This window comes from Fusarium oxysporum, chromosome I (assembly GCF_013085055.1).
Source record: "Fusarium oxysporum Fo47 chromosome I, complete sequence".
NCBI lineage: Eukaryota > Fungi > Ascomycota > Sordariomycetes > Hypocreales > Nectriaceae > Fusarium > Fusarium oxysporum.
Window position 1 is genome coordinate 3,931,306 of NC_072840.1, and position 27,895 is coordinate 3,959,200.

At 48.7% G+C, this 27,895-nt stretch overlaps 6 protein-coding genes across 6 annotated transcripts; 1 reads left to right on the forward strand and 5 right to left on the reverse strand.

The window, feature by feature from the left end:
- Nucleotides 1-58: 58 nt before the first annotated feature.
- FOBCDRAFT_212226 (Rad51-domain-containing protein) lies at nt 59-1,564 on the reverse strand. The gene is made up of 3 exons (XM_031182492.3): nt 1,366-1,564; nt 1,166-1,313; nt 59-1,112 (listed from the first exon to the last, which is right to left on the reverse strand). The coding sequence occupies exons 1-3, from the start codon at nt 1,450-1,452 to the stop codon at nt 301-303; spliced, it is 1,047 nt and encodes a 348-aa protein (XP_031043260.1). The 5' UTR covers nt 1,453-1,564; the 3' UTR covers nt 59-300.
- Nucleotides 1,565-2,153: 589 nt separating this feature from the next.
- Nucleotides 2,154-3,255, reverse strand: FOBCDRAFT_5885 (HSP20-like chaperone). Its single transcript, XM_031182494.3, has one exon. The coding sequence runs from the start codon at nt 3,083-3,085 to the stop codon at nt 2,441-2,443; it is 645 nt and encodes a 214-aa protein (XP_031043262.1). The 5' UTR covers nt 3,086-3,255; the 3' UTR covers nt 2,154-2,440.
- Nucleotides 3,256-6,610: 3,355 nt separating this feature from the next.
- FOBCDRAFT_235608 (YT521-B-like domain-containing protein) lies at nt 6,611-8,633 on the reverse strand (the record flags this gene model as incomplete). The annotated part of the gene is made up of 3 exons (XM_059610025.1): nt 6,611-7,195; nt 7,254-7,768; nt 7,820-8,633. 3 exons carry the CDS (start codon nt 8,631-8,633, stop codon nt 6,611-6,613), a joined length of 1,914 nt encoding a protein of 637 aa, XP_059463875.1.
- An 8,030-nt stretch (nt 8,634-16,663) lies between these two features.
- FOBCDRAFT_5908 (nucleophile aminohydrolase) lies at nt 16,664-17,808 on the reverse strand. Its single transcript, XM_031182523.3, has 2 exons — nt 17,556-17,808; nt 16,664-17,504 (listed from the first exon to the last, which is right to left on the reverse strand). Exons 1-2 carry the CDS (start codon nt 17,660-17,662, stop codon nt 16,817-16,819), a joined length of 795 nt encoding a protein of 264 aa, XP_031043291.1. The 5' UTR covers nt 17,663-17,808; the 3' UTR covers nt 16,664-16,816.
- Nucleotides 17,809-17,944: 136 nt separating this feature from the next.
- On the forward strand, nt 17,945-24,047 carry FOBCDRAFT_212242 (uncharacterized protein). The gene is made up of 4 exons (XM_031182517.3): nt 17,945-18,216; nt 18,270-19,880; nt 19,929-22,460; nt 22,507-24,047. Exons 1-4 carry the CDS (start codon nt 18,034-18,036, stop codon nt 23,986-23,988), a joined length of 5,808 nt encoding a protein of 1,935 aa, XP_031043285.2. The 5' UTR covers nt 17,945-18,033; the 3' UTR covers nt 23,989-24,047.
- FOBCDRAFT_212245 (uncharacterized protein) lies at nt 24,001-26,810 on the reverse strand. Its single transcript, XM_059609338.1, has 5 exons — nt 25,941-26,810; nt 25,193-25,873; nt 24,914-25,126; nt 24,805-24,863; nt 24,001-24,750 (listed from the first exon to the last, which is right to left on the reverse strand). Exons 1-5 carry the CDS (start codon nt 26,339-26,341, stop codon nt 24,338-24,340), a joined length of 1,767 nt encoding a protein of 588 aa, XP_059463876.1. The 5' UTR covers nt 26,342-26,810; the 3' UTR covers nt 24,001-24,337.
- Between the last annotated feature and the right edge of the window lie 1,085 nt (nt 26,811-27,895).

A 27,895-nucleotide genomic window follows, 5' to 3' on the forward strand; every position in this document is an offset into this window, starting at 1 on the left:
GTCACTGCATCACTGCCGACATATATAGTAGAAAAGATTGGATGCATCAAAGTTATGCACTGTTAATGATGTGTCAATTTCATTCCTTTCGTTGAGACGAATTGCTCCAAAAGAAACTTGTTTTCATTGAAGAGAATTCCAGCTAGTCATCCCAACCACCCTATCCTCTAACATTTAGGTAACATCCATCGCAATAACAACACGTGAAACAACCATTAAGATATGCGCCAGCAACCATACCAAGAATCATCACCATAGACTCCAGTGATCGTACAAACATACAAGGTCATCCGTTATCGTCTAATCCTTCTCCATGTCCTTTGGGGCCGGGTCACCGATACCCTCCTCGCCAATGGCAAACAGAGTATCACTTTCTGGCAGGCATGGGCTGTCGTAAATTTTGGCAATACGTGTCTCCCCACGACCCTTCTTCAGACTGATTCTTGTTGTACTGGCGTGAGCGATAATGTTACCGCCAATAGGCTTTTTTGGATCAGGGTTGAACATGGCACTTGGGCCACCATCGACCTGAGCCACGACTTGATTTGTAATGACAACTGCGATACCAAATTCATCCGCCAGACGCTGAAGTGTCCTCATGAACTTGGCCAAGTGAGTCTGTCGATTCGAGAGCTCACCGCGACCGCAAAAGTCTGTTCGGTAGAGCGATGTTGCACTATCGACGATGAGCAGAGAAAATCGTGTCTCGCACATCATAGCTGCAGCCTGGTTGAGTAATTGAAGCTGGTGATCAGAGTTGTAAGCGCGTGCGTACGCAACATTGTCCAAGACCTCTTCGCCAGAAAGGCCAAATCGGTTGGCAACGCCCAGCAGACGAACAGGTCGAAATGTACCCTCAGTATCGATGTACATGCATTTTCCTTCACCACCGCCCATATCAAAGGGTAATTGACAAGTCACGGCGAGTGTGTGGCAGATCTGACTCTTTCCGGTTCTGAATTCACCGAACAGTTCAGTGACCGAACCTGTTTCAATACCACCGGCAAGTAGAGTATCGAGGTTCTTGGATCCAGTGGTAATAGAAATGAGCTCGCTGCGACGCTGGTGCATCTCTGTGGCTGTAGTGAAACCCATGGGGACGAGCTTGGAGGCTGCGATACTATCAGTAATTTTTTCCGATAAATCCGATCCGTGAGACACTTACCCTCTCCTAGAATCTTGGTCGCCTTCTGTTCCGAGATACCCTTGATCTGTTCCAGCACTCGTCGCGGTGTGTAGGCCACGGACTCGACTGTGTTGTAGCCTCCGTCAATGACAAGCTGAATATCTCGCTTCGTCAAACCAGAAATTCCCTGCAAAATCAGCGTCAGCCTTTATCGCAATTGCGTTTAGACAGAAGTTTACCTCGAGCGCGGAGAGTGGCGTTGGAGCACCAGGGCCAGGCATGCCGCCCTCTTCGCCCATCTGAGCCTCATCATACTCCTCGCTCATTGTGATTCTTGAGTCCCTCTCCTGGATTGTATCAGTCAAAAAAGATAATCACAGACTGTACTGTGAACTAGAAATTTGCGAGAAATGAGCGAAGGGGGGGAAGGAAGAAAGCGCGGTCGCGTCTACCTACCTTAGTGGGGAGGCAACAGCGCCACCATTCTACGCCAAATCACGTGCCATCAGTTGACAAATACATGACGGCCCACTTTTGATTGGTAAATGGAATTGGTGGGCTTCAATCTGCCAGCGGATAGCCATTATCTTTCAATCGTAAGCCAAGGCTTCTGAGAATTATTTACAGATGATATGGAGTTTCTTCATTGGGTTGATGCGGGATCATAAACTTATCATATAGTCATATAAATCGACTTTCTGACTTTAGGATTTTATCCGTCTGCTACCCTTGAGCCCCCTGTCTACTTGGCTGTCTACTTGGCTGTCTTGATTAATATAGGAGCATTTAATAGTAAGTACATAGTCCTGAAGGAGCATGGAAACTTCTGACATTTAATGATATTGCCGAAAATTACAAATCTTAAAATCCATTAATTTACACTAAGCTTGCCTGAATCATTCTGTCGCTTAGGATATAGGTCCTTAAGTTTTCGTGCCTCCTCTAGAGAGAAGGTAATTGAGGTGTAACTAATAACTATTGCAGTGTTAAGCGTTAATAACTTGGTGGATATCGCAGTATATAGATGTATATATTGTCACAGGTAAATAAATAATACGGAATATGTCACTTGATTTTTCATGAATATTTGGGAAGTTGTTTGTAAAAGCAGTTGAATTATTAGTTGCTGTTGTACAAGGAGCGAATGACCAAGCCAGGCCTACAATGCTATTTCATGCTAAGAAACTTCCCAACACCGATCCATGCAATGCTGAAGTCGTAAAGATGAGTCATTACTGATCTTGACTTATCGTGAAATCTGAGAGTTGGATAATAAGGTCGTCAAAGATTCCGGGTTGTGGTGTGTTGTCGCGTTTACTCGACGTTGATGCGGCGAGACTCGTGCTTCTTGGCCTTGGGAACAACAATGCTCAGGATACCGTCCTTAAACTTGGCAGAGACGTTGTCCTGGTCGACACGAGTGGGGAAGTTGAAGCTGCGAGAGAACTCGCCGAAGGTGCGCTCGGTGAGCCAGTACTTGGATTGATCACCGGGCTTCTTCTCGACCTCCTTGGACTGTTGGTGGTGGGTGACTTCGGTGCTCTCGTGAGCTTTGGCCTCGGCCTCGTCCTCAACTTTGGCGTGGTGAGAGTTCTTGTTCTCATCGTTGCCCTCGCCCTCAGCAATGGCGCCTTGGGACTGAGAGCCCTCGACGAGGCCAGCGGGAGGAGTGCCGGCAGTGTATGTGCGCTCAGTCTTGCCGCGGATGGTCATGGTCTGAGGCTCAGTGAATTCGATGTGAACGTTGTCCTTGGTCATGCCGGGGAGCTCTCCATGGAGCTCGTAGGCTTCGCCAGTCTCGCGGACATCGAACTTGGGCTGCCAGTGGGTGAGGCCGCTTCGGCGAGTACCACCGTTCTGTTGTCCCTGACGAGAGTAGCTATCGAAGTCGTCGAGGAGACGGAAGAGGGGAGTAAAGGAAGCATCGGAGTTGTAGAAGTTGCGAGGGAAGAAAGCCATTGTGTTTGTGTTGATGTGTTGAAGAGTGTGTATGAGAAATAGATGGTTGTAGTATGCAAAGAGAGTTATAAGGTTGTGGTTATCGTTGTTGTAGAGTTTCTTGCTTGTGTTTGTTTGCTTGTGTGTGTTCTGATGAAGAATGAAGTCCAGCTTTGGGGGGAAGGGAAGCCTTGCTTTATACCCATTGATGAGGAAGATATGATCGAGATGGGAGTTTCCTTGCCTTTCGCGAAAGGTCGACGGATCCTACCACTTGGAGGTTCTAGAAATCGCACGACTGCAGAAGAGGACTACGGAAGCATTGGCAAACCTTAAGCGAGGTCTACTACGTGATGTTTGCATCAAAATCGTACGAAATTAGGTGGCATCGCGAGTCTGTTGGCTGCTCGTGGTTGCATGAAGCTGCTGGACAGTGGTGGATCATGGTGGAAGCTTCCAACCAATTCGAGAACGTACATATGATACAGCAGCTGCAAAACAGCCCTTGACTCCTGACAGCCACGGAAACTTCTGGTCATCGGATCAGGTGTCATGGGCATTACCCGACCCTGAACAAGCCAATGAATTAGTTGAGGCTTTACGCTGATCAGTTATCGGTTCCATGGACACTCGAAGAATGTTGAGGATACGGAGTACAATACGATGGAATGTCTGGGAAAAATAGTCCAAGCGTTGAGAATGCTGACATAATATGCATGACTCTAGACTTGGTTACCCTATACCAGGCTACATCATGCTTGAACAGGTACAGTTACTGTAGTTCAGTGTCCATCCTATGGTGTATACTCTACCTTGAAAATATTAAGTATTCTGGTCAGAGACTTGCCTTCGTCTTTGTTGGCTGACTCAAGACTGTTTGTTTTGTTGTTGGTACTTTCATAACTACCTTAATGTTTGTTACAACAGTTATGCTCAACTATAGAAAGGCACCTTCAGCTGGGTAAAGGTTCGAGGCAGCCGCAACCTCCAAACAAAAAAACATGTTCCCAAATGTGATAAAAAAAATGGAGTTTTTACTCGATTTATCTGATTTTGATCGTATTACTCAAGAGCTACCATGATGTACCTGCGTTATGTTATATTTCCTCTGAAAGGACAGCTTATTTCAAACCAGTATATGACCTCAAACTCGAGCTGAACAATCCCCTGCAGCGAGTACCATGTAGCAATTGCAGAATATGCTGACATAATCACCGAAGTAGTGAACCTGTGATGCATAAGGAGGTCTGAGAATTCTGCATCCATTGGGTTTGATAATGGGCGAATATTGACACTGAAACTACCCTGAATCGAACCAAAAACGATAGGCAGAGGACAAAGTATTCATCTATGAGAGATACCCTGCATTAGGCCGACTACTACTAACTACCTTGGGAATCAATTAAATATTCTTATCACCTGATACCTTATACAACAAAGACGGCAGAAGCCAAGAGGTGTTGTTGAAGAAGTAAAGAAGGATACTCCCGCCCCTATGATCATGCCTTCACGAGAAGATTCGGAGATGTATGATAATAAAAAATCATGTCCTCTCAAGGGACTGGACCTAGGATGAGTGTCCAAGCTCATGAGGCACAAGTCTGTGAGCTGTAATGTGTCGATGATGAGCACTAATCAGTGATTGAGGATCCAACCACACTATGCCTAATTGAATATGATATGCTTTAAATCAATTAGTGTTTCTGTGCTGGAAACTGTCAGAAGAAGTTGAACTGAGCATATAATCAGCTAAAGAAACATGTGCTGGGAGTACAACCATCGAGATTCAACCAAGTGGCATCGACATTGGTCACCAGGAGCCAGAAGACATCATCCTCAATACGGTGACAATATCCCGTATCTATTGTACTCTACATGTGCACCGTGGCTAGTGGGTATAGACACGATTTTGTAGACCAGGAGAGGGAGGCCTGGATATCGTAGGTGCACTGCATCGAAAGGTGTACCGCTCGGCGAGGGAAGGCTAACGTTCGGTGGCAGATCGTTGCATTAAAGGCTTGGAGGTTCGTGAAGTTCAGCCGTAGTTGAAACGCTGTTGTCATAGGTGAGCAAACGGTTTCTGAGCTGGAGGCCTTATACGGCAATATAAGTAGAATGCCGTAGTGATAAGGAAAGAATGGGTAGAGAGATACACTCAGAAGTACTCAGATGTATAGACTTACAACGTGACCAAGTTAACTGTAAAATAAGAGTTATATTTCAAGGCATCTTCCCATTGATCTCGAATTCGTCAAGAAGGATAACCGGCAGAGAAAATGCCATGCTTCTTGGATATCCTAGGCGAATCCAGGGTCCATATCCAAAGCTCTGATGATATGACAAATGACGTAATTAGCGACAAAGTGAACAGGGGCAAACGGGATCGATTGATCGATTGCTCTAGTAATGATTCATTGTGGCTTGGCCTTACTTGATTTGTTCTGTTGAATTGCGACCATGACTTACAGTAGTACATAGCCAAGGTGCGATTGGGATTCAATGCACATCATGACCACCACCACTTCTATCTCCAAAACTCCATGGATTTAATATCAATGTGGGGTCCGGTATTGGAGAGGAAGAAAAACGGGACAAGAGATAGTTAGAAATAGTCAGACAAATGGGGGCAATGAGTACCTGGCAAAGTGATCAAGTATTTGTGTCACATAACTCTCTTGGTGTGTAATGAATCCTTATTTTTTTTTGCTACCCACTTGGACCGGGTCTAGACCATCTAACACCATGACGTAGTCCATGACGTTCTGGACCTCATCCATGTGCAGCTAAGGTACCCCAGAAACCTCAGCTGCTTTAGGTAAGAAAAGACCAAATCTCCAGTGGCTGAAAGTCAACTTGTCAGTTCCTTGCGCGTGCGTTAGCGCTACATTTGAGGTACCAGGTACTAGACGCTCAGTTTTACCAGATTTCCGTTCTAATCACCCCCCCCCCCCCCCCCCCCCCCGTCCACATCTTCAGCCACAGCCTTGCCACATTTTTTGCTTGACCCAGCTCATCATTATTTGTCTCATCAATCACTGAAACCGTACTGTAATGATGCCCGATGGAATTCGGGCTTTTCATTTAGTTGCGACCCGCTGACGGGCGTTGACGGAATCTTGTATATCCGTGTTTTCGTTGCCACTTGAACCCTGCTCTACCGAGTCGGTCTGGCAGGTTGATCAAGTTTGACGCAAGTAGTAAGGTAGATCCATGATATGATTTGCAGCTAGCTTGCCAGCTCTGCAGCAACCTCTTAAATACTACTCAAAATCCTTCAATTCAGGACCATATCACCACCAAAGCCAAAAATACGTCGAAAACTCGAATAGATATAATCATGAGACGTAAAACTGTCGTGTAGTTACATTTACAACGTCGTTGATGACCCTTGCTCGTCGTGAATTGCCAACTATGTCCAGCATAGATCCCAAACCGTATTCCAGTATCTTTGAATTATCTTCTCGGCAAGTGTGCTTCCAAGAGCATTAAAGCACCTGAGCAGCAGGAGTATCGCTTCGAGAACCCGTCTTAATTTCTCTCCGCCTCTCATTGTCCATATGGCCGCATTGACCCGAAGCCTTGCATCATGACCATGGAAGCCCGCACGCCGGCGTCGACTGCCTCTGGGTTCTGCGCACGGTTGAAGAGCCCAACAAGTCTTCGTCCAACTGAAGGCTCTAGTTCAGTACCATCTCGAGCAATTTTTACTTCACGGTTTGAGTTCCAAGGATTGCGCAATCCTCTCGTGCGGTAAAATGGTAGTCGACTTGTGGATAGCCACTCCAATTTGAAAGGCTTTCCCCATGTCTTAGCAGCACCCTCATCCCCTGCATTGCTCTTGGTGCTTGATGCTTCGCTTTCCGCATCAGACAAGTCATCCGCATCATCACGATCCGCTTCCCAGAAGATAGTGCCTCTGGCCGAGTCGTCAATGATACGCCCCTTGGGGGCTTGTTCGTTCGCTTCGGTCGGTATGGCTTTCGGAAGGTCAAGGTCGTTCGTTGCCTGAGCCGTGGGTGCAAATTCGATGGCTGCCGCAGGGTCTTCGTTGATCTGCGATATCATCCTAGCATACCCATAATATTCTCCTGATTTATTGGCCGAGAAGACCAAGTATACATTGTCAGCGTCCTGTTCGGAAAGGTTAGTTGACAGGTGGCTCAAGGGTATTGCGCAAAGACCAACGTACCTTGAAGGCATTGTTCAATGCTTCTTCATTGTGAGATTGGGTAGCCCAGATGCCAGTGCTAACACTCAATTCAAGATCTTCCACTGTCAGGCTCTTGAGAATGAAGAACTTGTCCTTCTGCGGTATCTTCTCGCCAGCAACTCCAAGCTTGATGGTCCCTGAAGGTTCGGACGCCGGGCCTGGAATCACCATCTGCGATGATGACTTGTCTGCAACTTGGTCCGTCTTAACTACTGTTGTAGCCACCGAAGGACCAGTTGGAGCTGTTACACCGGCTGCACCCTCCACTGTGCTCTTGCGTAGCCGGCTGACGAGGCGAACTGACTGAAATTTCGAATCGTGTAGCTTCTGTTGTGCTGCACTACAAGTTTCCTCATCCTTAAAATTGGCAAATGCACAGTTGCTCTTGGAGATGAGAAACAGTGATTCCAATCCTATAGCCTCTTTGCATACATGATGAACGAGGCTCATGAGGTCGGTTTGCGGAGGAAGGTTGCCGATCCAGATTGCGTGTCCTGATTCAAGAGTTTAGCCGACACTGACGGTCATCGAGGTAAGTAGCTTACCACTCTGCCGCGGCTTTCTGGGAGGGCCCCGAACAGCACTCTTTCGCCTCTCTGTCCCATCTGAGGTTTGCTTTAGCTCAGTTTTGTTGGGAGATTGCTTCCCAGTCCTACCTTGCCCCTGCTTGAGCCCCTGTGGATGTATTCCACCAAAGTCTGTAGTCTGTGCCATCGCCCTTGGGTCGCTGGTTGTTGGACCACCAGCGGCATGGTGGCCAGACACCACTCCGTTCGGAACTGGATGCGCGGCAGGTTGATACTGGGGACCAGGGGGGTAGTAATAGGGAGATTGCTGAGAGCCCATCATCATCTGGTTGGGATAGTATGCCATGCTGTGCCTCTGAGACATCATGTTTGCTGCCTGAGCCTGGTGCATCTGATTTCCATAGTATGGTGCGACCTGTGGCTGCAAGTAGTAACCTTGGCCGGGGACTGGAAGTGGCGGATGACCAGGAAACTGGGACATGTGCTGCATCATAGGTGGTGACCCCGCGGGATTCATGCGTTGGTGAGTGTTTTGGGGATACTGTCCAGGGCGAAAACCCATCGTAGGGAGGGCGTTGGCCATAGGGGCCATGTTATATGGCCCAGGGCGAGGACCGGAAGAGGATTGAGACATATCGAACTGTGTTGAGAACGCGTGCTGAGAAACGGTGGGATGCTCTTGAGTGTGAGAAGGGAACTCATGCCCCTGAACAGTCCGAGGCTCGTCTTGGAATGCCATAGGATCGTCAGATGTCGTTGTGCTGACAGTCTTTGCAGTATCCTGGTCGAGTGCTCCCACATCCGGGACTTGGGCGCTAGCTATATCTCCCATTTGATGTATCTGTTGGTGGTACTCTTATAAAAGTTGAGAGATAACCTGGTGCTAATTCAGATCAGATTAGTAACTCCTCCAACTCAGACGCAGGTTTATAGCAACAAGTTTGTGGAAGGGTAGTATAATACCTTGATGTTCTCTATTGGAGAGAGGATAGGACAGCAACAATCTGATGCCTGAAAGCTGTGGTTGTTCAGGTGAACACCAGGAGACCTGCTAATCGTGCCGAAGTCACAAGCCAACAGGGCTTTTTCCTAAAGCAGAGCAGCCGCCTAGAGCTTCTCGGGTGGATTTGACTGGCTGCTATTAAAGAAAGGGTAGAGAGGGGAAATTATCAAGCAATTTTGTGGCCGATTGTGTGTCAGAGCCGACGATAGCGCTCAATGGGCGGGGGAAATATATGAAGACCCCAGCTCTTACCAACAAAAGACTGAAAGGAGACACAAATTTGTCGTTTTGTATATAATGAATCTGCTTGTAGATCAAGAGACAAGGTGGCGGCGGAAGTAAATACAGTTCCTATAAGAAATTGTTCGAAGAAAGGCGTGTATTATTGCCCCCACGGGGAAACTAGCGAAGTCGTTGAACACCTGTTAACCCAATGCCAAGTTCGGAAGGGAAAGGAGCTGAATGATAAAACGAGATCGAAAATGGGGCTTGGTTGTGTTTCCTTATGGCGTAACAGGGATATGAGCTTAGCCTAGGAACCACTGGGAGAGTGTTGTAGTGTTGAGGTGCAGTGACAACTATTCGAAGTCGGCGATCAGCCACAGAGTTGGACTTAACCCGCGAAACTAATAATCAGTTGTGATGAATAAATATAGCGGTAAAGGAGATATTGGGGCTCAAGATGAGTCGAGAAAGCATTTGTTCATACGTTGAAGGAGCCTTAAGTCGTCATTTGCGAGCTGGCAACAAGCAATGCCAGCTTCAGCAACAAATGGAGGTTACCAGAAATGCAAGCTGGCAAAGTAAGCTCCCCTGAACCTGTGAGCTTTCAAAAGAGAAACGATCTCTAAAGACCTTCGAGGCTTGAGAAGCTTTTGGGGGCAAGGGGCGAAACCTAAGCCAACGATTAAACAGAAGAGGCTTTAACGACGGAGATAGCGAGTGGCTAATAGTCCAAGCTTCCGAAGCTAGGGCTCAAGGAAGGCTTGGAAGGTAAGGAAGTGTAAGGAAATGCAGGGTTAAGAGGGATAGACGGCCAAAAAGAGATCAGTTGAAGGGATGCTAGTGTGATAGATTCATGGGGGGTGTGAGCTACAGATGCGTATGTTAGATGGGAAATACGATGGGCGATCCCAAGTTGGTCGAGCTCTTAGATGGGATTTTGTTAGGGCCGTATAGGTGGAGGAGTGAGTGGAGGGAAGTGGTGGAGGAGTGAGTGGAGGGAAGTGGTGGAGAGGAGGGAGCTTGGACAAGAAGAGGTAAAAGAGAGCGATAGTTCAACGGCAACAACAAGCCGTCAAGCCACACGATGCTCAAGTAACGAAGCCCGCAATCCATCGGTGATACTTGAACTCAAGCGAGGCCGATGTTGGCAATGGCACAGGTATAGATCATTTACAGTTCAATCTTGGAACAGATTGGCAGCGTCCCCTGTTCGACTGGGGAGTTCCAAAGTCGCACGTATACCTATACCTATGTTAAGGAAGACAATCATCCCGTGAGACGGTGTGGCTGAGGTCGCAACATAGAGTTACCCATTACCGCCACCGACCATGCGCCCACCATCTTGGTGAACATTCAGGTACCGAGTGCCACAGATTCTCAACGAGAATGAAGTCAAGAGCTCACAGAGAAATGTGATTGGAGAGTGAAGCTCGAGCCAAGCAACGGCGCCTGCAGCAGGGAAACAGGGTCCAAGAAGAACAGCCACAGCAGAACCCAACCCGGATAACAGGGATGGGGTGTTCGAATAGTAAAGGGTGGAGAGAAAACCTTGTTATAGTACGTAGTGGTGAAGCGATGGCAGAGGAGGACAAGACCATTTCGACGCCAAGAAATGCCCTAGCCGTGACATGACATGCGGTACTTCGCATTGGACTTCTAAATTTGTTGTTCCTGTGGGGAATCGCTTCTTCGATGTCGAGCTCTGCGAGCGAACCCAGCGTCTTGAGGCAACGGTCCCTGAAAACGGATGTTAGCGGGGTCCACCAGAAAGCACAATCTCCGAAATCAGAAGGTGTTTGATGCTTTTAGAGGGTCTCGTGGATAATAGTGGTTTTGCTTATACATGCACCCAAGTATGTGTCTGTTGTCAATTGCATGTCGTCTGATGCCTCCTTGTTCCCAACCGTCATCAGAATGACTTAGATTCTGTAATTAGAATGATGCACAATTGCGTTCCAAAGTCAGACAGGACTAAAATATGGTGGTGCATGGAGGGTTGTCAATGATGCTAGTGGCTTGAAACGTCATGAAACATAAAACGGGCCTGATGACTCTGACACACGTTGGCTTGGGTAAGCAAGCAAAGTTTTTGCTGAAGGAACCGTTCAAGATGGAATGGGAACGTAAAACTCCCCGTCCCGCTGGTAGGAAGGAACCGTTTCGCCACTGAAGGCTGTTCCTGCCCCAGATTTTTAACTCTACGTAGCAGCTTAAGGCTACAGGCTACAGGGCAGTTTGGCGCTCACCGAGTCACTGCCATGGGCATTTTTAGAGAATGGCACACGGCAACTCTATTCAATACATCGAATTTTCCACCTCACTCGGTAGGTAGGAAAGTTAAGTATGTACATGATGTATCAAAGAGTCTCACGATATCAGAAATCATTTGAACCATATCTGCAAACATGCCCAACATCAAGTACTAAGTGGCCTCTGGCTCTGCAACCGGCCAACTGCGCCAGTAACCCGTAAAGAGAAGCAACAACCGCTCGCGATTCAGCGACGCGTACGAAGCTATCGCCACTCAGTCCCTCAGACAGCTGTTCATGAACCTACAGAGTAGGGATCTGCATACAGGGGATAGCCGAGGCGGCAGGGTGGAGGTCCCTGAGATCTGATCGACACGCGCGACAGACCCGCCAGTCGCCTTGCCAGCATGTACGTATTCCTCTGAACTCAATTCGCTTCACTTGGCTGTTAGTTATCAAGGTTGGCGTGATTATTAGGAAACGGGCACTAAGGGTGGGACATTTTGAATTTCATGAGCCATTGTTTCCACCACTATGCAACGCAGCGGATGCTCAACAGTCTGCCTTTCCATGTGGCGTTCTACCCGGGCGAGCTCCGGCGCTCTTTGACTGGTTTCCCTTGAATCTCACTGAAGTTGGACCATCCTCGACGGGGCTTCGAACCACTACTGAGGACCGAGGGGTCTAGCCCGGACTACGGTCTTGGTCCTAAGCTCCACGCCGGCATTCGCTTCTGCTTGCACGAGAGGACACTAACCCACTTGCCGTACTTTTCATGGCAGAATCTTGCGCATGCTGTATAATGAATGATTCGCTGATCTTGATGACTGAGCAGGTTACAATTTGCACTCTAGTCTGACCTTGGATTTCTGCCGACCTGGTAGATATCTTGCCAGAACCACAGTTTCCCCTTAGATCTGAGCGTCCGGCTGACAATTCTTTCCTTGGGGCCCCAGGTAGCTCTTGACAATGGCTGACATGGATAACTTAGCTTTGCTATTCTCTTGCCATGCGTATCATCAAAATACAGTACCTGAAAATCGCGACGTCACAGCCCGACAGCAATATGGAAGCAGTGGGTAGTAAAACGAACGTTCCCAGGCGGAATCCTTGTCGCTTCTGAGCTTTCAATCAGTTGCGTAAGTAGCAACAAATGTCATGTTCCAACAGTCCTTTTCATGGATGTCGATCTATCCCGTTTTCTTAATTCTCCATCACCCACCAACTTTTCTCAACTAGTGCGCCGGGGCGACCAGCCTCCCGTGACACTAGCGTCTTATTGGAGACAATCGCATGGTCCTGACAACTTGGGTAATCTCATGGCTGTTCTTGGGCTTGTCTAGGGACCTCAGGACATCCGTAAGTGGATGATCGACCATCCCACCTCACGATTCTGCCTCAAACACAAGTCATAGGTAGATACATAGGCTCCTCCTGCTAGAGACCTAGTCAATTCCAGATCTCGAAATTGAGCGCCTCGCATCACCAATACTATGGAAGCCAACATGGCCAGTTTCATCAAACTGTTCAGCATCAACACTGACTCCATCAGCTACCATAAGTCGGTCATTGCTCTTCGGTCAGTGATCCGAGCTCCCGGTCGTACGACGGCTTTTTGGACTAACGACATGTGCGCGCCCTACCACCGCTGTGTGTTTAGTTGGACCCTTGATGGGTTCCTAGGACGCCACTTAGCCAATTAAGACCCGGACCTAATTAAGGTTGGCGGATGAAAAGCTCCGTCAGTTCTTAACAAGAATACTTGATGTTGAATTTGCGTGTTCGTCTAGAGGGGTAGATGTCGAGTATGATCAGCTAAAGAAAGAGTCAGCGACGCACGGCAATTGTGTGTGAGAAATCTGCACCAAAAATAAATGTGGAAAGCCTCCAACTTGTGGTACAATTATGACCCGCAATCAAGGTCATTGGGCCCTCAGATAGAGCGGCGCCTGTCGACGACTGTTGCCTGCTTGCCTGACGCATTCGCCACCCGCCTGTCAACCAGGGTCCAGAACCTTTATCGTTGATCTTCACTGCTTTAGGCGCATCCAATGCCTATCTTACCTCTTGTTGCGCAATAGCCAGTGACGCCATGACGACGGTGCTCCGTTTACATGCCTTACAGTTACAGGAAGTCTTCGCCGATGGCGCAACCAAAACAGCAATTGGCCGTCTTCACTGGTGTCGGGAGGCCCGCAGCAAGGGTCATTGTGGCTTGTGAAACGATTATCAGCATTGATCGTCCTTGAAGCTCTGTGCCGATGCGCAACCCGCTGTGAACCTCTCTTGATTTGAGGGCTTGAGGAGCCGAGGACCCCGACATCAATTTCACCCAATTGTGGGCTATCAAGAAACTCGTGTAAGGCTGTTGATGAAGAAAGAAAGCTTTGACAGCTCCCTCCAACGTGGCAAATGCGTTGCGCCGCCTTGCATAGGTAAGTAGGTAGATAGGGTCTTTAGAACGGACAGCTGTGTAACTCTCACCGTTTTCAGTTCTGTCTATGGACACTTGACGAAAATTGAGTGTATTGGGCTTCCACTCCCTATCACATGCCTCAGTTTTGACGATTAGAGGTGGCAAATGTCAACCGACTGGTAACGGTTGTTCAAGTCGTCAGCATTTGAGTTCGGTGCCGTTTTTGCTAGATTATTGTAGCGCTTTTGAACCACTACAATGGCATCTGCCGACACCAACTTGACCATCAAATGCCGGAAAACCCCTGCAATAGCAACTGATCATTCCTCAACACTTGGGCAGTGGGCATCATTTGTAAGATTTCTCGCCGATCAACAAGACGCCTTTCTGATTTCTCCGATGACGGCAAGTTCCATGTCCAAGGATGGAAGAGTTTGACAAAACTTGGAAGAAAAGCTAGACCATAACTGAACCAAGAAACGTAAACAGTCCCGGTCCAAGTGCGGAAATAAGACCATAATTGAATTGCGTTCCAAGTCCTGTAGACTTTCAACAGCGAATTGCTCTCAGCCACACAACATTCGCTCATGTCAGCCAGCCGCCAGCCACCAGCCGCCAGCCTCGAGCCAACGACATGCATGGCTAAAAACAATTCCTAGACCTTGTGAGACATGGAAGACAACACTTGATTGTTGGAAGCTACGTAGGCTTAGGTGGCGAATAGATCAGGACGCTTCTTCAGACCAGTACGCACATCCATCATCTGGAGAGGAACAGATGTTGTCAGAAGTCCTGTCTAAGGATAGTCATACCTCCGATGTAATCAAAAGCTTGCCACTAACTTAGGGCAGTAGTTGTGCCACAGTCTCTGCTGCAAACCGACAGCCTTGTAAGAATTATTTGAATAGAAGTTGTATAACTCGAATTTGTTGGGTAGCTGGTCCAGCTTTGCACAACAAACAAGCCTTTCAAAATCTGTACGCCGAAGATAGCATCATGGAACCCAGCAGCCTGAACAAGTCCGGATGCAGAAACCCCGTTCTGTTGAAGAGGGGGCAAACGAAGAAGGCTTTGTACGGTATATCTACAATGCATATTGAAGGGTAGTTCACTGAACACACACACTAGGTGAACTGCTCGCCTGCCCACTACCCAACAGAAATGTGATCACTACTGCATGATACCCTTGGCACATGGGCTATCATGTCTTAATTTCATTTTTTTTTTCGGGGGCACCAATACCAGTCCAAAGCAAGGATAGTTAGCCCCTGGGCAGCTGAAAAGGCGACTTGTCAGAATACAGCACCTCGAGAGATGCTCAAGCTCCAAGGCTTGATATTCGTGGCGTGTGCACGAGGTGTGGTGTCTGGCTACTGCAATGGCAGTGTATCATGACTTCAACCTTGATTTAGGGTCATGCATATTGTGCGATGGAGCAGACGCCACTACATCGGTTGTGTTAGCGAGACACTCACGCATCCAAACGATATTGAGATACAGTATCTTGCAGAGCACGGAAAAATAGGCCCTGTCCACACCCTCCATGCATCGGGGCATTGCTTAGCTGGGATACCTCGATGGATCTCTGTACAGCCATTGAGGCAAAGGGCGGATCACTGCAACGATGTTCAATCAGCCACTAGGCCTTGAATAACCCTATACTACTGCAACCAGGTCTTGCCTCACCTATCAGAGTTGTTAAGTATATAGTGGACTTGATAGGCTAAGAAAGAGACGGTCTGACCAGCCGGTGTGGGCAGGGCAGGGCAGGGCTGCAAGCGTCTTCGGGACCGAGACTGAGTAGACAAGTACTTGGATGAGCTAGCAATGATAAGTTCTCTCTCGTGATCTGATACCTACATCGGTGGCTAGAGAAACAGCATGGCGGTATTAGACTGCTACGATATTGGCTCGATGGTTAGCATCTGACTCTGATCAACATCAGAAAGAAATCGTTGCTAGCAAATAACCGGACCGTGCTTTGATGATTGTCGGGCATAGGAAAAGTAACAAGCGCTTGAATCTAATGAACCAACGTGGTGTTGCCATTTGCCGCGCTTGTGGTGCGATAGAGGCGCTCCAGAAGAGTCTAGACGCGCTTTTAGAAGTGTAAGTGGTGTTTCACTCTCCCGGATGTAATTCTATCCGCGGACTAATGTTAGGTGTCTCTTGAGATGATCAATGTTGAGTGATTTGGACCAAGGAGCTCAGCTCGACATGGGTCTCTCAAATGCCGTGTGCCGATACCATTCCATCTCTTATTAGCAACGTGACTTGTCCATACTCAAAGTACAACAAAAAGACAGAGAAAAGCAATACATGGCCATGCCAGACTTACGAAAATGTCGTCTAAGAGTAGTGAGGGTGAATAGCTGTGGTACAGCTGATAACTCATTCACAAACAAGCACCAGTGCTCGGTGAAGAGAATAGTTCATCTCTTTCAGGATGGTCTTGAAACCACTGGCTGAGTATGCTGATAAGACGCTCGAGTATTGGTATGCCCATTGAACCTCTCAATGATTAAAGCGTACTTTGAGTATGCCGTTGCAAGTGCTTCGAATCTTAGTTATAAGGTTAAATCGCCGTCATACCATCGCTTGTTTTCCATGCCGTCAACACAGCAAGTTAGGTGTCGGGCAGTTAGAGTTGAAGGCCAATTGATACAAATACAAGGTAACTTGAACCTGGCATACCTTTAGCAAACACCCCGAGTCAGGAAATTAAAACTGTAATCGCATAGTGCCAATAAGTGATCTAGGTGCCCGTGATCTGTATGAATGTTTGATCGAACACGATGGCTTCAGTGGCGTTGGGGAAATCTTCCTCATATCCAGTGCATAGGTGATGTGCGGTCTGCAGAGCTCAGTGTCGCCGAAAGTAATTATAAAACCTAACATCCCAAGTTAAGTAAGACCTTTGCATCCTGAAGCCTCACAGGCCACCTATTAGTTTGCAATTCGTGGAGCGTGACGTTCTCTTTTGTCGTTGAAGCGACTCGGTATCATTTTCATATTCATCACACCACAATTATGCCCCGCAGTTGACCGTAAGGAAGGCTCATTGATTTCGTGGCGTCTAAGTAATCCCCTGTTATACATTCCTCTTTCGCCTTTCCTGCCATCTAATCCTTCTTCAAGGGCAAGAAAGTCTCCTCAATACCGTCTGCTGTGATGATGAGCATTTGAAGGTTATCGCCAACCTCAATGTGACGCTCCACCGCACCATCGAATGCATCCTTGACGACAGTCTCGACCTCTGTTCGTGTAAGAGGACGTCGCTCCCGCTCCTTCAGCTCATGCCCTTCTCCGCTTCCGGGAATATACTGGTTCTTGAAGTTGACCTGGTTGTCCAGGAAAGGCATGATCAGACTGCCCGCAGCACCGCCTGCTCGGCACTGCTCCCGTTCGTAGCTCCCCACGGGATCGTATGAGTACACAGCGCCTCTGCCCTCCTCATCCAGACCGCCGAGCATCGCATGCGAGTAGTAGGGGAAGAATCGCTTCGAGTAGAGAACGGTAGAGAGGCGTTTGGCACAAGCATTGACAGTCATAGGCTTGCCGTGGCGGTAACGGTAGATCTTGCAGATGGTGTCGAGGTGGTCGCGGAGGGCCTCACCATCAGCAGCGAAGCCGACGACAGATAGGACTAGTGTAGCATCCTCCTGAGAGGCAGTGGTGCCGCCGATTCGGAAGACCTTGGGGGACATGCGAGAGTTGATGCTATAACCGCTGGTGTGGCGGGTGTCACCAGCCATGATGGTAAAGTCTGCGCCAGCAATGGCAAGAGTCGAGCCGCCATTGTCGGTGTAGCTTGGATCAGTTAGCTGTAAGCCCTGGAGATGCATAGATGAGGTGTCTCACGGGTTAAATCGATGTTCTCGAAACTCGCCGCTGTTGGTCTTGGGGGCATCGGAGAATGAATAGTTGGGCCCATTCATCAGAGGGTTCTGGCTGAACATGGCAGCCATAATTACCGCCTATGTGACGGAAGGTTTAAGTAAGGTCTTGGTGATCTTTCTTGATGCGCAGAGATGGTGGAGATGGAATTCGGAGTTGGTGATTGATGATGTTGATCTGGTGTTGCCTTGTAACTGACGATAGAGCTGAGGTTAAGATGCACGCGTCAAGCTTGCAGCCTTGCCCACCTAACCTGCAGAGCTGGGGTAGCTACGATGACTAAGCGCGCAGACTGGCAGGGGTTCACCTCCTAAAGTTCACCTAACAACCATCGTCATTTTGAAGATCTCGTTTCAGAAACAAAGTTGTTGACTTGGTTCTTGTTGGTATTTTGTTTCGAATTGCTGTGCTTTGATGCGGCCGCATCGCCTACGCACCAACGATGATAGGCGACATTCGCTCCAAGGCGCTGCAGAAGATAGCTTCGCTATCTGCGTCTAGCTCTACAACATCCTTCGACCGATCCGATCTCGACCGACTATGTAGAGCCTGCCACGCCGGCGCGAAGAGCAAGGACTATGTCAATGGCTATCAGAATAAGAGCTCGCTAGGCCGAGTGCCTATGGTAGGTTGTTCATAGAGCATAGGGATCTGATAGCGCGTGATTGACAATTGTAGTCTATTCGCGAATTCGAGGTCTTGATCGCATTATGCAAGACAGCACCGAAAATCAAATCGAGCCAGAGCGCCCAGAGACTCTCGTATCAGCTGTTCCCGTATATTCTTGAAGCACATATACAGGTTTTCCTTCCTTCGCCATTCTTCCGAAAGATCGACCCGTCCCCGACCGAGGCCCTAGCCTTTCATGTGACAGGCGCCCTGCTAGCACTTGGCATCAATTACGATGAGCTTCAGGAGAATGTGACCGATAAGATCTGGGCCTTCGTGAACTCTTGTAGACGAGCTACCGAGAGCATTATCTCACCTCGAGCAGGAGATCTTGAGAATCCTCACCTGGAGGATGCAATTCGAACTGTGACAATTGCCGTGGCCCTGCTCGGATTTTTGGATGCGGCAGCCGCTCAGGCCGACTTCTGGAGAGCTGGCGGTCGACTGGCCATGATCAAGAAAATCAGAGAGTTGCTTTCTGAGCCTTTCCTTATCGCTGTGGAAACAGCACTATCCACCATTCGCAACTGCCATAGCCAGGATCGCGAGGTTAAAGAATGGAAGAGATACCTGCGCCACTATGCCTCCTCTGGACGACCTCTCGGAGCTATGCTCCTGCACCGAAGCTTCGCTCATCTTATTGTCTCCAGCACTTCACTGATGGTAAAAGACCCTCGTTCTCTGCGAGAGTCTCACGTGCTGGATATCTACATTGCCCAGGGTGAAGATCTCTGCAATATCGCGTCCTCTGCGCTCGAAGCAGACTTCAAGACGGTTGAGGAATATGCTGCCCTGGCCATTGAAGAGATCCAGTATATCGAAGGTGGTGCTGACTTTATCCGCATGGGATCTCCTGACCAGCAGAGTCTCGCTTACGCTGTGAAGGCTGCGGCGCTCATTTCCTACTTGAATTGCGCTCTGCTCAATGAAGATGCTGCTGATGCAGAGATTCTCATGAACTGGCTTCAGGAAACCCTGGATGACTCTGTTCAGATGGCTGACCCTACTCTTGCCTCGGTCACGTTGCGATGTTTGGCCCTGATCTGCCAGATCTCACCATCCTTCTCGTCTAATGTCAGCCGCATCCTACCTAGGTTCATCGTTCAGGATGCCCCGCAGAAAGATATTGTCACTATAGCTTCCAATAGCTTGGCTTATGCTCTCAAAATGCTCTCGAAGGATGCTGTCATCGGCACATTGTATACCCTGGGCAACGTACTCAGCCCTGGGTCGGACCAAGCGTTTGTGAACGATCAGATTGATGGAACGGCAAGTGAAACAGGACTTAACGCCATTTATACCAATCGTCGGTCCATTGGGAGCTCGATTTCACTACAGATGTATGGCGAGGAGGAGACTGCGATCGTTTCAGGCAATGTCGTGCAAACCATCTGTGGGATTGCTGCTGCTTTCAAGGATGAGAAAATTACCGCACTGGCTCAGTCTATGCTTCAGCAGAAGCTCGAAAAGGTCAATACAGGCGTGGATGCCCGGATTATCAGTGGAGCAGCTGCTCTGGCTCTCGAGGGCGGACAACTCGAGTTTCGCTCTTTGCTCAAGTTGTTTAGTAAACTGTGTCATACTGGGGTTGTCGAAAACCAGCTATTCTTACTGGACGCTGTAAGTGAATATGACTTTCTATACTTTGATATATACTGATTTGTGTAGGTGAGAAATGCTCGCACTTTCATTTCTGCCAACCTACGACGTGACTCGCAGCTGTTTGGTATATACTATGAACACTTGCTTGACAGCATCATCGGACTTGGTGATGTACATTCGTCTGGACATACCAAGGAATCTGACGTACAAATGGCTGCAAAGGAGATCGCGGAACTTCTTCACCCGCTGGCAATTTTTATGTCCACGAACGATTTTGCTCTCGAGCCCATCGCCGATGACGAGACGTATTCTCTTCTTCGAGACGCTTGGTTCAACATCGTGGTTCACGGCTTTACCACCAACACAGACCGTGGCAAACAGTATATGAGAGAATTGCGTATGATTGCTATTCACTCCCCACCTCTTGTGGCCGAGCAGCGAGGTGAGCAGGTCGAAAGTGATATCGAGCTCAATACTGTCTTACGACGTGGTCTGAGCAACGATAGAGAGTCTCTGCAGAAGAAGCTTTTGAGTGATCTTGTACCCTCCAAGTCCAATGAGATTAGGAGCCTCAGCTATCGCAAGGTGATCTTCTTGCAAGCAGCTTACCTGATGGAAATTCTTCGAGCCGACTCAGGTGATTGCACCAAGGTTCTGTCCTATTTCCTGGAACCGAGCATGTCCAAGGGAGAGCTGAGCAGCGCCATGGAGGGTGTTGCAGCTGCTGTCATGGATAAGTATATTCAAAAGACTCAAAGCGGCGCCGAACCAACCTTTTCTGCCCAGTACGCTGCCGAGCAGCTCGCTACCATCTTCTGTAGCTGCTGCCACCGTATCGAGCGAGTCCAGCAAGCCGCGTTTGTTTGCGCCGATCGCTTCCTCCGTGAAATTCCTTCAGCCCTTTGCTATAGGTCGTCACTCTTCGCACTGATTGAACTGCTCTCGCTTATGTGGTCTAGCTGCTTGGAAGCCGAGACAGATGTTTATGCTCCTAGGTCCACTTTTACGTCAGAACTTGGCGGAGTGACTGTGCAGCTTTCAGACGACTATGATTTTCGAAGATGGACGGTAGATATCCTTAACCGCAAGGCCAGGGTATGGGTCAATTCTGCCATCAACCTCTCTCCTCTCGATGTCAAGGGAATTCTGCAGACATATCTCTCGGAGTTCAGTGACGAAGGCGCTTACGGCCATGTCTCTTTGGGAAGGTCTTTTGCTCTTGAGCTAGGATCAATTATTCCATCAACAGACAATCGTCTCCAATCCATGGACAAGATTGGCAACTCGAGTGTCAACACAGCCTCTGCCTTTGTTGCGCAGTACACAACTCGCCAAGAATATCGGTATGGTGAGACGCTTCCGGATCGTGGTGCAGAACTTATGAGCTTCATGAATCACAACCGTCGCTTGTCATTTGTGCAGTCATCTGTGAAGGAGAGTGCCAATGCCACTACTGCACTCGCTCATATTGAGGCAAGAATTCTCAGCAAGAAGAGTACATCCATCACTGAAGTCCGAGATATTCTTCGTAGGGCAGCAGCACTTCTTTGCCGCACGAGCAAGGATGAAGCTGCTGTTGCTCATCACCTTGTGAGCATTCCGTTCGCCCTATTCACCAAGCAATCTATCAACTTGGGTGTCTCCTTATGGCTTGGTGTAATCAACGAAAACCCAAGACAGGAGTCGAGACTGCTAAATGAGATCGTCCAGCAATGGGAGTTCACTCTTACGCGAAAGGTCGGCCTTTTCAGCCCAACCCTGAATCATGTTGACCCCTTCTTCTTGAAGGAGGAATTTGCACCCAGCGAACTGGAAGCTCTAGCCAAGAAGAAGCAAATTGTGCATGACATTCTCTCTCCCCATACTCGACTGCTCCAATTCTTTGCCAGTCATTATAACGCTACCAGGCTCGGTAGCCCTGATATCCAGAAGGTGTTCCTCCGGATGATTGATCTTACACTGGAGGCAATGAAGCAATCTGCAACTCATCCAATGGCCAGAGAGATTCGATTCCAAATCGTCTTATTTGGTCTCCGCGTCCTACGTTCCAGCACCACTCTCAAGCCTGCAGCACAGTGGAGGCTCAAGGAGCGACTTCTTACGGCCGGCCTGTCTTGGTTCAGGTCTGCACCCAAGTGGTCATTCGGAAGTAACTTATTGCAGATGAAGACCGAGATCCGTCTTATCTCTGATGTCTTGGCGGCCCTCCAACAGGTCTCTTTTATAGGCGCCCAAACTGTCGGCAATGTCAAGTCTCTGCAGTCCAAAGAGCAGCTGCTCGACCTCCTGCTCAGAAATGAACAACTGCGCCTAATCGTCTGGGTAAACCCACTCAACAATGCGAGCAATCAAGCATTGACTCAAACTGCTGGTAAGGCACCGACCGAGGCTGCACTCTTACCACTCATTAGAACTGCATGGTGGCAGGACCCAGCTATTGCGATCGAACTCGCAACTAGGTTTCCATTCCCTCGCCTGCAGCGTGATATCAGGTTCTTGCTTCTCACCATGCCTGAAAAGGCCATTTTCGAGCCTGAGGCTCTGCATCTGATCTTTGGAGGATTTCTTCCCGATGATGTCGCTTCGCAACAACTCAAGGTAGGTTTCGTACCCTGACTGACATTGCAATACTAACGTTGGGCAGTATTTATTGTACTGGGAGCCTGTGAACCCCGTAACAGCCGTTACCATGTTCTTACCCGCCTACCAGTCGCACCCGTTCATTATTCAGTACGCCATGCGTGCGCTGGAAAGCCATTCTGTCGACGTAACATTCTTTTATGTTCCCCAAATTGTCCAGTCTCTCCGCTACGATAGCCTTGGATATGTTAAGCGCTATATCCTCGAAACAGCTCAGTTTTCCCAGCTGTTCGCTCACCAGATCATCTGGAACATGAAGGCCAATTCGTACAAGGACGATGACGCTCAGATCCCTGACGAAATCAAACCAACTCTCGATACGGTCATGACTCAGATGGTTGACGGTTTCGCCGCTGAAGACCGCGACTTTTATGAGAAAGAATTTTCTTTCTTTGACGAAGTCACTGACATTTCTGGGAAGCTTAAGCCCTTCATTAAGAAGTCGAAGCCGGAGAAGAAGCAAAAGATTGAAGAAGAGCTGCGCAAAATCAAAGTTGAGGTCGGCGTTTATCTTCCTAGTAACCCTGATGGTGTTGTTATCGGCATTGATCGCAAGTCTGGCAAGCCTCTACAGAGTCACGCCAAGGCTCCGTACATGGCCACATTCCGTATTCAGAAGAACAAAGGAGGCGTTTCTGAGGTGGATGAGATGATGGAGGAGAATGACGGAGAAGATCATGGAACACCAGAGAGGACTGTTGAAGTCTGGCAGTCGGCCATTTTCAAGGTCGGCGATGATTGTCGACAGGATGTCCTGGCGCTGCAGATGATTGCAGCGTTCCGAGGCATATTCCACGATGTCGGCCTAGATGTCTACGTCTTCCCTTATCGAGTCACTGCTACAGCCCCTGGCTGTGGTGTCATCGACGTGCTGCCCAACTCGATCTCACGAGATATGCTTGGTCGTGAGGCTGTCAATGGTTTGTATGACTACTTCATCTCCAAATACGGCAATGAGAACTCGCTCCGATTCCAGCGAGCCCGCAGCAACTTCGTCAAGTCCATGGCGGCCTACTCAGTCATTTCCTACTTGTTACAATTCAAGGATAGACACAATGGCAACATCATGATTGACGACGCGGGCCATATCCTACACATTGATTTCGGTTTCTGCTTTGATATCGCCCCAGGTGGTATCAAGTTCGAGCGTGCCCCCTTCAAGCTCACAACCGAGATGGTGGCGGTCATGGGTGGTTCAATGGAGCACCAGAGTTTCAAGGCCTTCGAGGAACTCTGCGTAAAGGCTTTCTTGGCCAGTCGTCAGTATTGCGAGAAGCTCAGCCAGATCGTCTGGCTCATGATGGATAGTGGTCTGCCCTGCTTCAAGCCTGAGAGTGTCAAGCATTTCCGTGAGCGTTTTGTCCTTGACAAGAGCGAGCGCGACGCTGCCAACTTCATGAAACATCTCATCAAGACCAGTTACTCGAGTCACAGCACAGGTATCTACGATCAGTTCCAGCTTCTGACTAACGGCATTCCCTATTAAGGGATGGCACAAGAGGACGATCAGTAGTGAATGGGTCTTGATGTTTTTTTTTTTTTTTTGTTATTATAGCGCTTGTCTAGTCTTCCTTTCCGACTCTTTTGAGAGATAATACTCTTGATAATACATATATAGTACAATCGCTCCGCTTCCCGAAGCGACTGAGGTTTTTGCAAAAACGACTATGACGCTCCCACAGAACTGCTCCGCGCTTGAACACACGCTTCTATATGCACCCAAGCTCTTTAGATATTGCCATGCCCCTTTAGATCTCTGGCGACTAGTCTGCCCGTCTCGCTTGCAAACGGGGGATCTAATCCGCATGGCCTCGTTATATTGTTGCAATTCAGCCTTATTTCTGTTTTGCGGCAGATCCTTTGAGCATATGGGTCGGGGCATTATAACTAGTATAATCGACGTGGACGAATGCTCGGTCAACGATTGGCACAGACTCGAGGAAGTATGTCAGCACCTCGCTAAGATCGTGACTGTCCTTGAGAGGTGTCGCTGCAGAGAGCACAATATCGACCTCGACGAAGAGTTTGTCACCAGCGTGATAGGCGCGCAAATTTTGAATCTGACGAATGGCAGTGGCGAAGCGCATGGTCAAGTATAGCAGCAGGTTTCGCTCGTCAGGCTGGGCGGAGAAGCCTGAAAGGTTACGGACGTGGTGTGCCGAGGTCTGACTCCAGTTGAAGATGACAACAAGGGAGAGGAACAAGCCACCGACAGCATCGAGCCACCAGATTCGCCCATAGTAGCCGACTGGAGCCAAGATTAGTAGGGTTCGACTTTGCAGGGTCTGCTATGATTACTTACTGATGGGGAACAGGATGGAACCAGTGTTGAAGATCACATCCGTCTTTGCATCCTCAGCCCTATGATTTGGTCAGATACAGAGTACGAATGGATGAATATGCCGACTTACAATGCTCTAACACTTGAGTTCTTGACGACACGACACCAGATCCAGCAGGCACCCTTGATGACGATGGTAGAAACCATGATGGCAATAGCTGGAATACCCAGCTCAAGAATAGCATGCTCAGGGTCCATGAGGCGAGAAATACACTCGAGTCCGACTTGGCAGAAAGATGTGATCATGATGATGGAAAAGACGAGGACGCCAAGTGGTTCGAGTCTTACTATATATTAGCTTCTGTTCACTTGGAATGCCACAAGCTATACGGCAGCGACTGAGACTTACTTGCGGCGACCAACAGGATAGCTATATTGGTCTTGATGACTGGACGAGATGAGACGCGTAGTAATCCATACGATGACGGTACTGAGGAAATCTAGCACAGCATCTACTAAACTGGCAAGGACGGACATTGAAGGCACTGAGACTATGACAACAAGCTTTCCAGCGAGTAAAATGGCATTGGCAATGAAGTTTACCCAGATGGCCAATGTCACGATGGGGTCGTCGCTGTCGATTTCAGCATCCTCCAACCAAGGTAACAAGGGCTTGGGGCCGTTGTCATCTTCTTGGCTAGCAGGTCGCGGAGGTTGCTCCTCGTCTTCGTCCTCGGATTGATCCTGACGCTGAAGAAGTGGCAAGTTCTCGGAGGACCGGAAGATATCTTGAGGTGTGCGAGTAGCAGGGAGCTTTGTGGTCGAATTGCTAGGCTTGACACTGACAGTGCCATAGGAGCCTGGAGTGATAGATGCGGATACAGGAGTTGATCCAGTGAGAGGGGGGGAGTCGGATGTGGTGGAGGGCTCCTCGTTGATGGTATCTGGGACGTCAAGTGGTCGGAATGCAGAAGCTTCAAGCTCTGCTTGATACTCGTTGAGGAGATCGTGGGGGATAGCGGAGTCGAGGAGAGCATCGATGTACAGATATTGCTGAATCAACTCATTTGTTCTCTCATAGTACTCGCGCCTGGTGGGTTTGGTCAGCTGCTGCGCGAGACCGAGGCGCGTAATTGGTGGCGCCATTGAGGACTCACAGTGGTTTGGACATAGCAGCCAGCTCCTCCTCAGGCTTCCAGTACTGCTCCCATCGATATCGAGGGTTGCTTCTGCCAATGAGTTTGGCGCTGCGGTTCTGGGGGCCGTGAAGCAATTGGGTGAGGCGGCGCTCATCAGCGAGCAGCCTGCCAAGCTCATCATGGTCGTGGCGGAGCAGTCCAGTCTCCTCATCGTCAGGTCCCATCCAGAAAGAGGGAGGATGCGCGGGAACAGAACTGCTCAAGCTCTGTATGCTCTGGTGAGAGCGACTGCGGATGAGGGACTGGAGGGCGCCACTGCGCGTGCCCAGAGGGTTGTGGCTATCCTCGTTTGAGAGGAGAGAAGGGCGCCGTAATTGAGCATGGCTACCATGCTTTGAGGGAGTGTTTGGAGAGCTCATTGTCGCAAAAGATGTCGCTTTTTCGCAGCGACTGGCGAGAGAATTGGGTGATTAGGATGGAGGAGGCGCAATCATATATCGCGAAGAAAAATAAGATAAAACGTGTAACGAGTCAGGTTTGAAGTATTGCCAGGGTTTTGAAGCGTAAAGTAGAAACAATTGCGACTAGGTAGGTGCCGTACCTTAGGTTAGTAGTCAAAACGTTGTTTTTCCGAGCTTCCGCCTCACCAAAGAGAGATAAGATTAGCCAAAAAGGACACTGGTAATATAATGAACAAACATTAACAAAGATCGACTTGAAGAAGGGGCCCCTCTCCGAGTCTAGCGAGGCAAAAAATATTTTGAATATGGAGAGGAGAGAGATTGATTAGATCCAATGCATCAAAGCTATTCGCCCACATGCTTGCTGGAGGCTCCGCCACAGCATCCATACAGACCCTGGCGCCCCTTTGAGATGGGCCCTTGGCTCTTTAGCTGAAGGGTCCCCATCGTGACGGGGCCCCTCATTCCGCAGAGGGCTTAGCCAGATCCCCTTGATGGGTCCTGCAGGTGTTTTTGATGTTTTAATGTTGATGTTGAGAGAGGGTCTCTCGGCATCCGTAGAGGGGCAAGAGACATTGATGCAGTTCGCGCGCGAGTGTGAGTTTCAAGACACTGAAACAGCTGTGATGTTGTTTGATGTTGATGCTCTTCTATACAATAGGGGAAGGTCGAGAAGGATGACGATAGCTTGGCCTTTAGGTGGTTACCTCATCAGCAGGTGCTAGGCACATAACCTCTTCGGTAAGGTAGTCAGCCTGAAAGCTTAGGTGAGCGCCTTCCGCTACAGGCCTCCACTAACAGAATCGAAGGCGCCAATTCAAACACAACAAGTTCAATTGGATCCTTTGAATGGCTGGCTACTGAGGCAAAGCTTGATCTGCCGAGGTTTCACAGAATGTCCCGCCCGCCCCTAGTTACAGACAAGATGGGGTAACAAAACTTGAAGCTACTGTAAATAAGTGAATACCTTAATAATATGCTTATCACTATTGCTAGGATAGATCAAGGGTCTTCTCGTTGTTCATTGTCAACTCTGCTGACCTATTAGTCCATGTCGTTCGCTCAACCAGCCTGACTCATTCCTGTTGTATAATTAGTTGCCAGCCTCATCCACAGATAGACAACGAGGTTGGATCGCTTATGGGTACTGATACATAGTTGGAAGGGCACATTGAATGCTACTGTGACTATGGAGTAGATAGCAGAGACTTGTTCAGAACATTGCCGACTCAATTACATTGGAGAACTGCATGTGCATCCAAGCGCTGCAGCCGCCAAGACAATGATATATCAAGTCGCCATGGACTTGCAGGAAAAGAGTGAGCATCCAAGTATTGGGTGGCCGTGAACAAAGCAGCAAGAATGAAACCAGATCATACAGCAAGTGAGTGGGCAATATCTGGACTAAAATATTCAAGAACCTATCGTTGCCCATCAAAAGATAGTAAATATGAATATTCCCAATGATTATTGGTGGCTGGGTTTGCCCTGTGGCTTATTATCTGTCTTCAC

Excerpts from the sequence above, each read along its gene's own strand:
- FOBCDRAFT_212245 (XM_059609338.1), bottom strand. The coding sequence starts at position 26,341 with ATGAGCTCTCCAAACACTCCCTCAAAGCATGGTAGCCATGCTCAATTA. Across the intron at positions 25,874-25,940 it reads GCTGCTATGTCCAAACCACT|GCGCGAGTACTATGAGAGAA; the intron begins GTGAGTCCTCAA and ends CAAACCCACCAG. Across the intron at positions 25,127-25,192 it reads TATCCTGTTGGTCGCCGCAA|ACTCGAACCACTTGGCGTCC; the intron begins GTAAGTCTCAGT and ends ATATATAGTAAG.
- FOBCDRAFT_5885 (XM_031182494.3), bottom strand. The coding sequence starts at position 3,085 with ATGGCTTTCTTCCCTCGCAACTTCTACAACTCCGATGCTTCCTTTACT.
- FOBCDRAFT_5908 (XM_031182523.3), bottom strand. The coding sequence starts at position 17,662 with ATGGCTGCCATGTTCAGCCAGAACCCTCTGATGAATGGGCCCAACTAT. Across the intron at positions 17,505-17,555 it reads CGAGAACATCGATTTAACCC|CTACACCGACAATGGCGGCT; the intron begins GTGAGACACCTC and ends AACTGATCCAAG.
- FOBCDRAFT_212242 (XM_031182517.3), top strand. The coding sequence starts at position 18,034 with ATGATAGGCGACATTCGCTCCAAGGCGCTGCAGAAGATAGCTTCGCTA. Across the intron at positions 19,881-19,928 it reads AGCTATTCTTACTGGACGCT|GTGAGAAATGCTCGCACTTT; the intron begins GTAAGTGAATAT and ends TGATTTGTGTAG. Across the intron at positions 22,461-22,506 it reads TCGCTTCGCAACAACTCAAG|TATTTATTGTACTGGGAGCC; the intron begins GTAGGTTTCGTA and ends AACGTTGGGCAG.
- FOBCDRAFT_212226 (XM_031182492.3), bottom strand. The coding sequence starts at position 1,452 with ATGAGCGAGGAGTATGATGAGGCTCAGATGGGCGAAGAGGGCGGCATG. Across the intron at positions 1,314-1,365 it reads CGCCACTCTCCGCGCTCGAG|GGAATTTCTGGTTTGACGAA; the intron begins GTAAACTTCTGT and ends CTGATTTTGCAG. Across the intron at positions 1,113-1,165 it reads GACCAAGATTCTAGGAGAGG|CCTCCAAGCTCGTCCCCATG; the intron begins GTAAGTGTCTCA and ends ATAGTATCGCAG.